The sequence below is a fragment of the Chelonoidis abingdonii genome, chromosome 14, assembly GCF_003597395.2.
Source record: "Chelonoidis abingdonii isolate Lonesome George chromosome 14, CheloAbing_2.0, whole genome shotgun sequence".
Taxonomy (NCBI): domain Eukaryota; kingdom Metazoa; phylum Chordata; order Testudines; family Testudinidae; genus Chelonoidis; species Chelonoidis abingdonii.
The window spans coordinates 37,576,772-37,589,542 of NC_133782.1; the positions used below are offsets into that span (position 1 = coordinate 37,576,772).

The 12,771-nt window shown below is 59.4% G+C and overlaps 1 protein-coding gene across 1 annotated transcript; it reads left to right on the forward strand.

Moving 5' to 3' along the window:
* Window positions 1-4,390: 4,390 nt before the first annotated feature.
* On the forward strand, window positions 4,391-8,133 carry REM2 (RRAD and GEM like GTPase 2). Its single transcript, XM_075072101.1, is given in 3 exon segments — window positions 4,391-4,504; window positions 6,264-6,483; window positions 6,920-8,133. Coding segments are annotated over 3 exon segments (597 nt in total). The 3' UTR covers window positions 7,183-8,133.
* Window positions 8,134-12,771: the final 4,638 nt, after the last annotated feature.

The following is a 12,771-nucleotide window of genomic DNA, read 5'->3' on the forward strand; positions in this document are numbered from 1 at the left end:
CCGTCTATCCCCATCCACCCCCTCTATCCATCCGTCTATCCCCATCCACCCCTCTATCTGTCTATCGCAGGGTTTCTCAAACCGGGATCGCTGCTTGTGCAGGGAAAGCCCCTGGCAGGCCAGGCTGGTTTGTTTTGTCCGCAGGGCCGGCTGATCGCGGCTCCCACTGGCCGCGGTTCGCTGCTCCGGGCCAATGGCGGCTGCTGGAAGCGGTGGCCGGTAAGTCCCTCGGCCTGCGCAGCGTCCAGCAGCCCCATTGGCCCAGAGCAGTGAATCGCGGCCAGTGGGAGCCGTGATGGGCCGGCCTGCGGACAGGGCAGGTGAACACACAGACCTGGCGTGCCAGGGGCTTTCCCTGCACAAGCGGCGACCCCGGTTTGAGAAACCCTGGGATGGATAGATAGAGGGGGTGGATGGGGATGGATAGATTGAGGGGGTGGATGGGGATGGGTGGATGGATGGATAGATTGAGGGGGTGGATGGGGATAGATGGATAGAGGGGTGGCAGGGGATGGATAGAGGGGGTGGCAGGGGATGGATAGATGGATAGAGGGGGTGGCTGGGGATGGATGGATAAATGGATGGATAGAGGGGGTGGATGGGGATGGATGGATAGACGGATAGAGGGGGTGGATGGGGATGGATGGATAGATAGAGGGGGTGGATGGGGATAGGTGGATAAATGGATGGCTAGAGGGGGTGGATGGGGATGGATAGATAGAGGGGGTGGATGGAGATGGATGGATAGATAGAGGGGGTGGATGGGGATGGATGTATAGAGGGGGTGGGGATGGATAGAGGCGGTGGGCAGGGATGGTTAGATAGAGGGGATGGATGGGGATGAATGGATGGATGGATAGGGTGGGCAGGGATGGATAGAGGTTGGGGGGATGGCGATAGATGGGTGGAGGTGGGGGGGATGGATAAATGAATGGATAGAGGAGGTGGATGGGGATGGATGGATGGATAGAGGGGGTGGGCAGGGATAGATAGAGGTTGCGGGGATAGAGATGGATGGATAGAGGCCAGGGGGATGGGGATAGATGGGTGGAGGTGGGGGGGATGGATAGATGAATGGATATAGAGGAGGTGGATGGGGATGGATGGATGGATAGAGGGGGTGGGCAGGGATAGATAGAGGCCGGGGGGATGGGGATAGATGGGTGGAGGTGGGGTGGATGGGGATGGATGGATGGATAGAGGGGCTGGATAGATAGAGGCCGGGGGGATGGAGATAGATGGGTGGAGGTGGGGGGACGGGTACAGAGAGGAGTGGGTGGGGGAGGCTGGATTCTCTCTCTCTCTGTAATTAGCAGCTCACTCTCATTAGTTGCTAGTTGGAAATTATTCAATTAGTCACAGGCGGGAAAATGCCGGGACGGTTCAAATACCGCCTGGGGCGGGGGAGGAGGAAATCTCCCAGCAAGGCTGGTGCCTGAGCGCCCCCCACGCCCCTAGCTGGATGGGGGGGCTGCAGACTGGGGGGGGGGCAAAATTCCACCCACAGGGCGAGTTCTGCCTTCTCCTGGCGACCGACAGAGACGTGCCCCCCCCGACCGAGGGCCCCTGGGCGGGGGCACGGAAGGGTTAAGGGGAGGCGCCCAAAGGGGGGGGTTCTAATGGACTGGGGGTAGATTGGGGGGGTCTAGAAGCCTGGTGCTGGGGGTTTGGGGATTGGAGGAGTGCATTGGGCAGGTGTGGGGACACGTGTGTGATGGAGTTTGGAGGGGTCTGGGGGATAGACGGTGTTTGGGAGGCCTCTGGGCAATGGCGGTTTAGGTGCAATTTAGGGGAGCCCTTGGGGGACTGCGGTTTTCAGGGCAGTTAGGCGGTTCCCCCTGGTGGAATGGAGGGTCAGGGCAGGTCTCTTGGGATTTAGGGGGGCCCCCAGGCAATGGGGTGTTAGGGGCAGTTTCAGGGGTCCTCTGAGGTCACTCACCCTCCACGAGACCTCTCGGCCAGAGCGCCCAGGTCGCTCTTGATGCCCACCGGATGACGGGGGGGTCGTAGGCGGGTGGGGGGCTGCCCTTCCCGCAGGCGCCGGCAGGGTCGTGGCAGGGATTGCGGCTGAAGCTGCGCCGGGTCGGTCACCGAGAAGGACGACGCAGGAAGGCGTTCTGCCTTGGTCTGCACACGACTCCTGCAGCCAAAACCGCCCCGCCGTGCTACCCTGAGGGGAGAGGCTGCCCCAGAGGGTGTTCTCGCTCCTCCCCGTCCATTAACGCGATAAACAAGAAATTAAACCCCTCTCGGCCTGATGATAAGCTACTTATGACACCGGCTTGATAGCAACGTCGATAAACATCTCTGGGTCGCTAAAGCTGATTGAGTGGACATACGCTGCAGAAGAAGAAGCGCCAAGACACCGAAAGACAAGCATATCATTAGCAGGTTGGTGTGGCCAGCCGACGGGACCTATCACCGTCCAAACGGCAGACAAATGTGGAGGCTATTGGTTCTTAGGGTTCATGTCGTACTGTGCCTACAATTAAAGCCACTCTCGCAGGCCTTGCTCACCTGCAAAGGATTGATGTTTCAGGAGCAAAAGGGCGTGACGCATAAAAGTTTTACTAATGGCTTATCTTCGTGATTTTCTGCCTTTTCCTCCGCGAGAATGAGCTGCATAATCGAGTGGATATGGCAGGATCTTGTGTACGCATTGAGCGTGCCTCTCTGATAACTAAGTGCCACACTATACGCATTTAGGGTATTATACCATGCCTAAATGTATACATAGATGCCAACAAGAAGGTCCAGCGACTGGCTTTGAGGGGCTAAGTGCCAGTTTTGCATATCTCAGCTCTCCCTGCCGGGACTCGGCTCTGCCCAAAGCCAGGCCATGCAATTTCACTCAATTTGAACATTTGCAGGATCCAGCCTTCCGCCCCATGGGGCTGCAAAGTTATTTGCGAGTGTGTTAGACTGCAAGAAGGCTCGAGGGGTCTCACCTTGCGTTACCAGATGATGGATAGAATAATTTTCGACCTATGTCTCTCGTAGTTTACTGAGGGGATCCCATAATGGGGTTGTTAGCTCCTCGTCACCGCCACGGCGCTACTGCAACAATTTTCAGTATCGGATAACTTCGCTCAATCAAAATGTTCATCCCAGCGCTAGATCCCGCACCTGCAGAGTGGAAGAATTTTTTAGCCTATAAAGATTTTGGCAAAAGTTTATAGGCCACTGGAAACAGGGTTTTATTTTGGGAAGTTTCAGGGCAACCTATAACTAGAGTTGGGGGGGACCACCAATGGGCGGGGGCGCCCCAGGTTCCCCAGAACCGGCTCGCCGCCCCCCCCCACAGCCGCGAGTAACAGCCGTAGCCCCCCTAATATTTACAAGTCACCAATTACACACATAACCCATAAGGGCAGACCTCGCAAGAAGGCCAGATAGCATCGGCCTGCGGTGGGCTGGCATTGGAGTATGCGCTGCCTGGGGGCAGGGATGGGTTGAGGCACAATATGGAATCAAAAGGGTAATGAGGGTGATCATTGATTGACGCTGTATATAGAACACCTCAGTGCTCATCACCTGTGTCCTCTGCCGCTCCAGCCTAAGCTTCTTTGTCTCCCCAGCAAAGACTGCACCCATGGGCTGCACCCCTGGTGGGCTACCAGGCGGCCACCGTAACATGGCGAGTGCAGCGGCGAGCTCGCCTGCCCCACGGAACACCTGAGAGAGAGAACTCGCCGGAACGGGAGGCGACAAAGTGGAACGGCCAAGCACCAAGAACACTGCCCCCCATGGTCGCGAGCACGGGGTCGCCAGGGGGGGCCGTACCGGGGTGGTGCTGGCAGCGCCGAATATGGAGGCGTCAGCGGGGCACAATGTACACGCTCGCTCGAGAAAATCGCCAGCGGGCATCTTCGCGAGAGGGGAGTGTGATGACTTGCGGACGAGAAGCCCCCCATCGAGGCACGGGAGCTAGCCTGCATGCATGTAGGAGTGACTTTGGGAATGTCGAGGCGCAGCAAATTATGGGGGTGATGCAAGCGAGGGAGGCTGGTAGGGAAGAGGGGCTAGAGCAATCAAAATAACCTGGACACTACACCGGTGAATGCCCAGGGGGCCCTTCTTGTTCCAAAGTCGGTACAATGAGCTGGGGGGCCGAGGCAGCATGTGACAAGGCCTGAGCGGCGAGAGGGAGGCGAGAGCACCCGCGTTATCTTGTAAGTAATCTGGTGCGCCCCGCCCAGAATAATGGTACACAGCGCCTGCCACCAGCCGGAACACGAATACGCAGCGCGGCCATTGTGCGATGCGATCGAGAGCTTGGCCCTAACATACCCTCTGAGCTTAATATGTGACGACCTATCTCGGACCACACTGGATCCCAAGGTGAAAAAAAGCCCTCTCAGCCCCCCCCTTTAAGGGGCGGGTGCTGAAAATGCACAATGTAGATGACAAATATCTGGGGATGACCAGTGGCTACCAACCTGCCGCCGATGGCCTCCTTGAAGAGCCAGAGGAGCTAAGAGATTGCATCGAAAACTCTGGTGATGTGAGCAGAAAGGAGCCCTCGCAGACGTCCAGCTATAAATGTTACGCGCTGGCCGTCCAATTGCTCTTCTATGTGTTGCTCTTTGGGTTTTCAAAATCAATCCACAGCGCTCGATAGGCACATGTAGGAAATGATATGTCTGCACCTACAATACCTCTCCCCTCAGTATTGCAAAGTAAAGATAATAAACAATAATGTAATAACACACTTTTATCTCTGATTACAACATAAATAAAACCACAAAAAATACACTGTCTGGGAAACACAACCGTACTTGTATGCGGAGAAACAGCAGTCTTTACCTTGGCTCCTTTGAACTTTTAGATTCAGCCCAGTATGTATTGAGACTCCAATTTCTGACCACACATTCTTGCCTGAGCCAGCAAATGGAGGAGCCTCAATGCCATACCAAAAATTTTATATAACTCTATCCAAAATTACACTTTGTGAACGAGCTATAAAATCCCATAACTCGAACGTTTTTCTCATATAAATTGAGCGCATCAACAACGGGACTTCTTCTGAGCAGCCACCGATGAAGGGAAGATGCCTTTTAAGAAACCTCAATAGTCACATTCTCTGTAGTGCACACAAGATTAGTATGTTACTGCGAGAACCTGAACCTAATGCAATTCGGGAGGCAAACCAGAGATTAGATCAGGCACTGACGCATTGACATGCCCATGGGACATTCTCTCCCACTTGGACACAATTGAACACTCACGCTCTGAAGTCACAACACGTTTGCACCCTTCACCGAAAACCCATGCTCTTGTCTCCTAGACGGAGCTAATAGAGCAGGCACCCTGACGCTGCAAGTGCTTTTCAACAAAAGGGAAATCACTGTTTTGATATGACTCTGAAAACAGAATCCCAGCCATATCCAAGAAATAGTGTTTTTTTAATTATTACTATTTTTAATAATGTCATCACTAATGGACTAATTGCACACAGGAGCTGCTGACTATAACATGCTGACACAACTAAGAAAGGTATTGCTCATCTGAGATCCCGTCTCTGCATAAAGGTATTATCCCAAGAAAGACGAGAATCAGCTTTCCCTGTAAGAATCACGTTACTTCATAACTTAGTAATTATAATCAATCACACAGCTATTCTCTGAAGAAAAATAACGGGATGAGTAGATCACCTCAGGCTCATGGTATCGAGCGATCTACTACTATGAACAAACTGCAGGTCAGTGTAAAGGGCAGTCAGTGCTTCAAAATACAGGGGAGCCAAATGTACCAGTGGAGTGTTGTTCCCAGGCCCTTAACAAAAGCTATCCTGGGCATCTCTACCTATCTCTCAGTGTCAGGATTGGTTGGACGTAGGAATAGTAGTTGAGCCCTGCAGGATTAAATGGAGATGCTGAAAGCTTGTGGTAGTTCAGTAGCAACAACAGCAATACGATCAGCCAGGGTCTTCAGGGTTGGCAAAATAAATGATAGCCAGAATCTAGGTGTGGTGGCACAGCTGCAGTAGAGGCACCATGAGGCTGGAGCAAGACATGAGAGAGAGGAAACTAGGATGAAGGAGGGAAAAAGTAGCTGCCCAGGAGTTGTCATGACTATGAATCTAGCCAAATTCACATGACATCGCCCGGCCTCGGGAAGGCGGGGGGTGATATTCGGAGGAGCAGCCAAGAATATAGTGGAGCTCCCGGAAGAATGAGGAAGACCTCACTAATGTATGCAAGATCTATGGGCGCGGGCTTCTCCGGGGTCTGACGGGGGTTCTGGGGGCAACTCTCCCCCAGGGTGAGGCGGGCGAGATTTGGCTGCAGGAGTCGTGTCTGCAGACAAGGCAGAACGCCTTCCTGCTCGTCTTCTCGTGACCGACCCGGACGCGCTTCAGCCGCATCCCTGCCAGACCGCTGCCTGGCGCCCTGCGGGAGGCAGCCCCCACCGCGACCCCCCCGTCATCCGGTGGGCAAATCAAGAGCGACCTGGGCGCTCCCGAGAGGTCCTCGCTGGAGGGTGAGTGACCTCAGAGGACCCCTGAACTGCCCCTACACCCCCATTGCCCTGGGGGCCCCCTAAATCCCAAGAGACCTGCCCTGACCCTCATCCACCAGGGGGAACGCCCTAACTGCCCTGAAAACCCAGTCCCCCGGGCTCCCTAAATTGACCTAACCCATTGCCCAGAGGCCTCACCCAAACACCTGTCTGATCCCCCAGACCCCTCCAAACTCCCATCACAACGTGTCCCCACACCTGCCCAATGCTCCTCCAATCCACCCCCCACAGCCCCAATTCCTAGGACCCCCCAATCTACCCCAGTCCATAGAACAGAACCCCTCCCTCCCCCCCACCTCGATTCTCCCTCGCCCCCACTGAGCCCCCTCAGTCCCAGGGCAGGGATGGGGGCGGCTGGGAACAGGTCACTAATGTGGCCTCTTGGCCCCGCCCCTAGAGGGCCGCAGTCTGGCCGTGATGCTGAGCTGCAAACACATTGAGACGTCGGCCGCGCTGCACCACAACACACGGGAGCTGTTCGAGGGGGCCGTGCGCCAGATCCGCCTGCGCCGGCACCGGCCGGCGGGAGACGGGGGCCCAGGCGGGCGCCGCGAGAGCCTCACCAAGAAAGCCAAGCGCTTCCTCTCCAGCCTGGTTCCGCGCAACGGCCGCTTCTTCAAGCAACGCTCCAAGTCCTGCAACGACCTCTCCGTGCTGTGAACCGGCCCTTTAAGAGGCAGCCTCCCCCACCCGCCAGCAGCCGGGCGGAGACTCCCACAGTCCCCTTGGCTTCGCACTTTGCTGGCTGGGTGAGACTTCATTTTCGTCCTCTGTCATTGCGCGCATCACCTTTAAGATGACCTTAAAGGCGCTGTGTTTAGTTGGACAATCGGAGACGTAGTGCACCGGAGTTTTTTTGTCTGCTGTAGCCACGCACTTTTCCCCTTTAAGAAGGTGGTGAAGGAGCCGTGGCGATGGGACATGCCAGGAGGCCTTTGCGCTGGATTTTGTTTGCCGTGGTTGCGCGCGTCGCCTTTAAGAGGGACTTAACAGCCCCGCGTCGCTGGAGAGGCCTGGCCGCCTTTGGGCTGGGCTGCTTCTTTGCGTCTCTCCCCTTTAAGAGGGTCTTAAATCTCAGCAAGTTTTTAAGGTACCACCTCCAAGGAGAATGTGTTAGTCGCCCTCCATGTTTGCACACTTCACCTTTAAGGGGGTATTAAAAGCCTCCTCCAAGCCAAAGCCTGTTTTATTTGCCTGCTACACTTCTGCCCCTCACCTTTAAGAGGGGCTTAAAGGTGCCATCTTGGAACTCTTTGAACAGGCGGCTGATGGATGCTTTAAACTGGATTTAATATTTGACCTCAGCAATTGTGCGCTGTACCTTTAAGAGGATTTTAAAGGCATGGACTTTGAGCCTTATTATTTGTCCTCCACATTTCTTGAATACACCGACCTGAGAATGTTATAGTGAGACACTGTCTGGCTTTGTCCTGGACTCAGTATTTACCCGCCACACCTGGGCACCTCACCTTTAAGAGACTCTTAAAGTCACCAGCTGGGGAACGAGTTAATCAGCTACTTCAGCGCTTCCTCCTGGAAGCTTTATTTATTTACTGGCCTCCAGATTTGTATACTTTTCCTTGCACGCACTCTTAAAGGTACTGGCCTTCCCCTCCTCCTCATTTGTGCCCCTCCCCTTGAGACTTCCCACTGGCCTGCCACCCGTGGGCACCTCCCCTTTAAGGGCAGGTTAAAGGCACGCCTCAGGTCCCGGTTTCTTTGGCCAGCGTTTTCCCTGGAGCAATGAGTATTTGCCCCCCCGCGCTGCGGGCTGCCGAGCGGGTTACTTGTAAACCTCCCACGGAAGAGACTCGGAAAGGCCTCAAGTTGGGGCACCCTCCCCCACGGCCATTGTGATTTGTCCATGTGCACCTCCCCTTTAAGAACACCTAAAAAGGCACCAACTGGACAACCTGCCCAAGCCGCCCACCCCTTTAAGAGGGAGACTTAAAGGCACAGGCGGATTCTCCCCTCTGGGTCTCTGCTTTAATTTCCCGGGGACCCCCCCACCTCGGCTGGCCTCCCCCCGCTGAGCCTCTGGGGAATGGAGGCCATTTTGGGGGCATGGCCTCCTGCTCTCAATTAAAGCCCTTTTCTACCACAGCTGGCAGCTGCCTCGTTATTGGGGGAGGGGAAGGGTCGAGGATCCCAGAGCCCTGGCTATGCACCTTGAGGTAGCTTTGGGGGCGAATAGGCTGAAGGGGGGGATCCCCCTTCCCTGAACTCCCTGTCCCCCGGCTGCCATGGGCTCCTGCCCAGTTCCAGAGGTGTCCCAAATACCCACCTCCTTCTATCCCGGCCCTCACCCGCACCCACCAATTCGCAGCCCTGGACTCTTCCCCTACCCCAGGCCCGTCCCAGCTCCTCCCCCACCATCACATGGGGAGATGGGGGGGGCCAAAAAGCTCAGCCCTCCCGCCCAAGATAGGGGAGAGAGACAGTGACAAAGAGAAAGAGACCTGGATCCCATTGCCATGGGAACTGCATCCCATTGCCATGGGAACTGCATGGTGGTGCAGCAGAGATTGCCATGGAGATGGGGAGTGTTACCAAAGCAACTGAGTGCAGGGTGGGGGCGGGGGCGGGGGTGACTGGGCACTGGGGTAGGTGGGTGCCCGGAGGGCTCGGCTGGCAGGGGTCTGGGGTGGTTGCTGTGGCTGATGCGAGGGGGATGACAGGATGACTGGGCGGGGGGGGGCAGGCCGGACGGTGGGCAGCGTTGGGCGGGGAGCTGGGCGGGGGGGGGAGCCAGGTGGCAGGTCTGTCGGGCGGGAAGCCGGGCAGTCGGGAGGGAGCCAGCTGGCAGGTGTCTCGGTGGCGGTGAGCTGGCAGCGGTGGGAGCCAAGCTGGCAGGTGTCGGGGCTGGAGCCAGACGGGAGGGGGTTGAGGTGCGCGGCGAGCGGACCCCAAGCTCACCCGCCCCTCCGCCTCGCCCCGCAGGGGAGAAGAAACCGGGGCTGGCGGCCATGGCCAGCCCCTGCAGAAGACGATCGCTAAAGGGCAGCGAGGAAGGGGCCCATGCGCTTACGTGGGCTCTTGCACTGCCTTCACCAAGGGAGGATGCTGCGCGGGATCTTCGAGCCCTCTGGCACGTGGGCGGGAGCCCTGTGGCGGTGGAGGGGCCCGGCTTTGTGGTGGGGCCCTGTCTAGACCCACCCCGAGCTCTGACCCCTTTTGCCCCACCTCATGCAGATTGAAACAGCATCGTGCTGATGAGGGACCCCGGACAACCGGCCCCGAATTTTCCAAGGGACTACGGGTTGGTTCCTGACGGTGAGTGGGAGCCTGCCTCCCGCGGCCCCAGACGGCGCTTGGCCTTTTCCTGCCGCCTCCCCTACCTCCGCCCTTGTTGGGCCAGCCCTGGCCCCCCCAGCCCCTCCCCCTCCCTCTGGGCCGCGCCCTGCCCCTGCCCCCGCCCCCTCCCATGAGCCCGTACCTTCCCCCCCAGCTCTCCCCCGTCCCCTGCTGGGGCCGGCCCTGCCCTTTGCCCCTTCCCCAATTCCGAGCCCTACCCCTCCCTCCTGCGCTGGGCCGCCCTGCCCTGCCCTCCCATGAGCCCTACTCCCCCAGCTCTCCCCCTCCACCCCCCAGCTCTCCCCCTCCCCTGCTGGGTCCGCCTGCCCTGCCCCTCCCCATGGCTCCTACCTTCCCCAGGCCTCTCCCCCTCCCCTGCTGGGCCGGCCCTGCCCTGCCCCCTCCCCGAGAGCCTACCTCCCCCCCAGTCCCCCTCTCCCCCTCCCCTGCCTGGGCCGGCCCTGCCTGCCCCTCCCCATGAGCCCTACCTCCCCCCAGCTCTCCCCTCCCTCTGCTGGCCGGGCTCCTGCCCTGCCCCTCCCCATGAGCACCTGACCTCCCCCAGCTCCTCCCCCTCCCCTGCTGGCCGTGGCCCTGCCTGGCCCCCTCCCCACAAGCCCTACCTCCCCTGCTCGGCCAGTTTCCTGCCCCCCCGCCCCTCCCTAGTTCGTAACCCCCCTGCCCTGCAGTCAGGGTCGCTTCACCACCCCCTTGCCTTGGCACCCCCGCAGGTTCCGCGGAGCAGGTGTGCCGCCGGGCGCTGGAGCAGCCTGAACCGGGTTCGAGCTGTGCCGGGCGGCCCCTGCTTTCTGGGGCAGTCACGAGCGGTCCTGATGGGGACCCGGACATCTCCTTCCCCGAGTGGCCCCGGAGAGCTCGGCCTGGCGCGGCTCGGTGGGCCTGCAGCTGCTGGCCAAGCGCTGAAGGTGGGGACCGCAGCTGGGGGAGTGAGGTCCTGGCCTGGCCAGGGTGGTGGGTTCCTGTGGGCTTGCGTGGACAGGGGGCTCTGGTTGAAGGCGTGGGGAAGTGGCCCCATGTGACCCTGAACCCAGCTGGACCCAGGCTCGCAGACATAGGAGAGTGGAGGGCTTTGGTGCGCGATTCTGTCCCCTGACGTACCCCCCTCTTTGCCCCCCAGGCTCCGGTGATTCCAATGCCTGGCTGCTGCTGCGGCTCAGGCCGCCCTGCAACTGTAATGGCGCCATCCCATGAGCGCCCTGAACCCTGCCGCTTTGCCTGACAGGTAATGGGGCGCTGGGTGGGGGTGGGGATGTCACCCGTGTCCCCACAGCACAGGGAAACAGCGCCTATTGGGCCCCCTCAGCAGGACCAGTTCCTGGCTGGGCGCGTCTCCTCTCCCACCTCCACCGAGGGGGTTCTGGCCTGGCCCGCTGCTTGGCGGCGGCACTGGGGGTGGTCAGGGGTGTGGGCCCGTCCCATGGAGTCTCCTGGCAGGCCATCCTCCGCCCCGGAACAGCGCTAGGGGGGCCTGGGGTCCATGTGGGGCCCCTCTGACCAAATTTTCCCCCGCAGCCCTGGCCCGGCGTGAACCTGGCCTCGAGACGCTGGCATTCGCAGTGTCTCCAGCTCTCAGGGCTCTTTTCTCCTTCTCCGGGCATGCTGCGTCCTGGAGGGCGCTGGCGGGGCTCAGTGTGGGAACTGTGCCTGGAGGCTGGGGGAGGGGGCGGGGGCTTCAGGACTGGGGAGGGGCTTGGTCCTTTCCCCTCTACATTGATCCTCTTTGGTTCTGCAGGTTGAGTGACCCCTCCCCCGGAACCCTGAGGCTGGAGCGGGGGCTGGAGCTGGGCTGCCGGGCCGGGGCCCCCACGGAGTCGGAGTCCTAGGGGCAGAAATGGGGGCTGAGGGAGGCTATGAGCAACAACCCCCCCCCATGCGACCTTCGCCTGACCTCACAGTAGGGGCCCATCGCGGGGAGGGGGCTCCTACTGGGGGCACCTGGCCCTGCCCGCTTTTCCTCCCCCACCCAATTCGTTGATGGGGTTTTTTTTTCTTTCTTATTCTTTTATGGAAACAAATTAAAAAAAAATATCACGAAAAAAAACTGCCTAGGATGTTTGTGATGGGGCTGCGGGGCTCGGGGTGTAGGGGCACGGCATGGATGTGGTGGCAGGGGGTGGCTGCGGGTCTGGGGAAGTGGGGCACAGCAGGGCTTGTGCTGGCAGGCTGCGGAGGTCGGGTGCGTGAGGGCACCGGCAGGGCTGACTACCGACTGTACGATGTCGGGGCAGGGGCGCGGTGTCGGGAGTGAGGGCACGTGCAGGGCTGGAGTAGCAGGGGTATGCGGGTTCGGAGTGAGGGGCACCGGCCAGGAATGGGGCAGGGACTGCGGGTCTCGTGAGTGAGGGGCACCGGCAGGGCTGTCTGCATGGGGCTGGGAGTCGGTGGAGTAGGGGCACCGGCAGGGCTGGGGGTGGCAGGAGGTTGAGGTCACTGGAGCAGTGAGGGGCTCCGGCAGGGCTGGGCTAGGAGGAGGTGTTGGGCAGGAGGGAGGGGCACTGGTGTAGACTGCAGGGCTGTGTGTGCAGGCACAGGCTCTTTGTGGGCGGGAGGGCTGCGGTCGGAGTGGCAGGCGGCACCAAGTTAGGAGGCTGCGGGGGTGGGGACAGGGCTGGGCTAGGAGTGGGCTGCAGGTGAGGGAGTGGGCGGCACCAGCAGGGTGTAGGGGGCAGGGGCTGATTTGGGTCGGGAGAAGGCGGCACTGTTAGAGTGGGGTCAGACGGGCGAAGGCTGATGTCTCTCCTCCCCTCTGACCTGCAGCCCTGGGCCTGCCCAGTCCTCCCGCCTCACCCCCGCTCCGGTGTGCTCCAGATTTCGCTCTGCCTGTTTCTGGCACTGTGCCCACAACCAGCCTAAGTCACCTGCTGTCTTCCCACAGGGCCCACTCCGGAGCGGGTGGGGGGGCTGTAACGTCTGTGGAAGAGGCCATGCCCCACC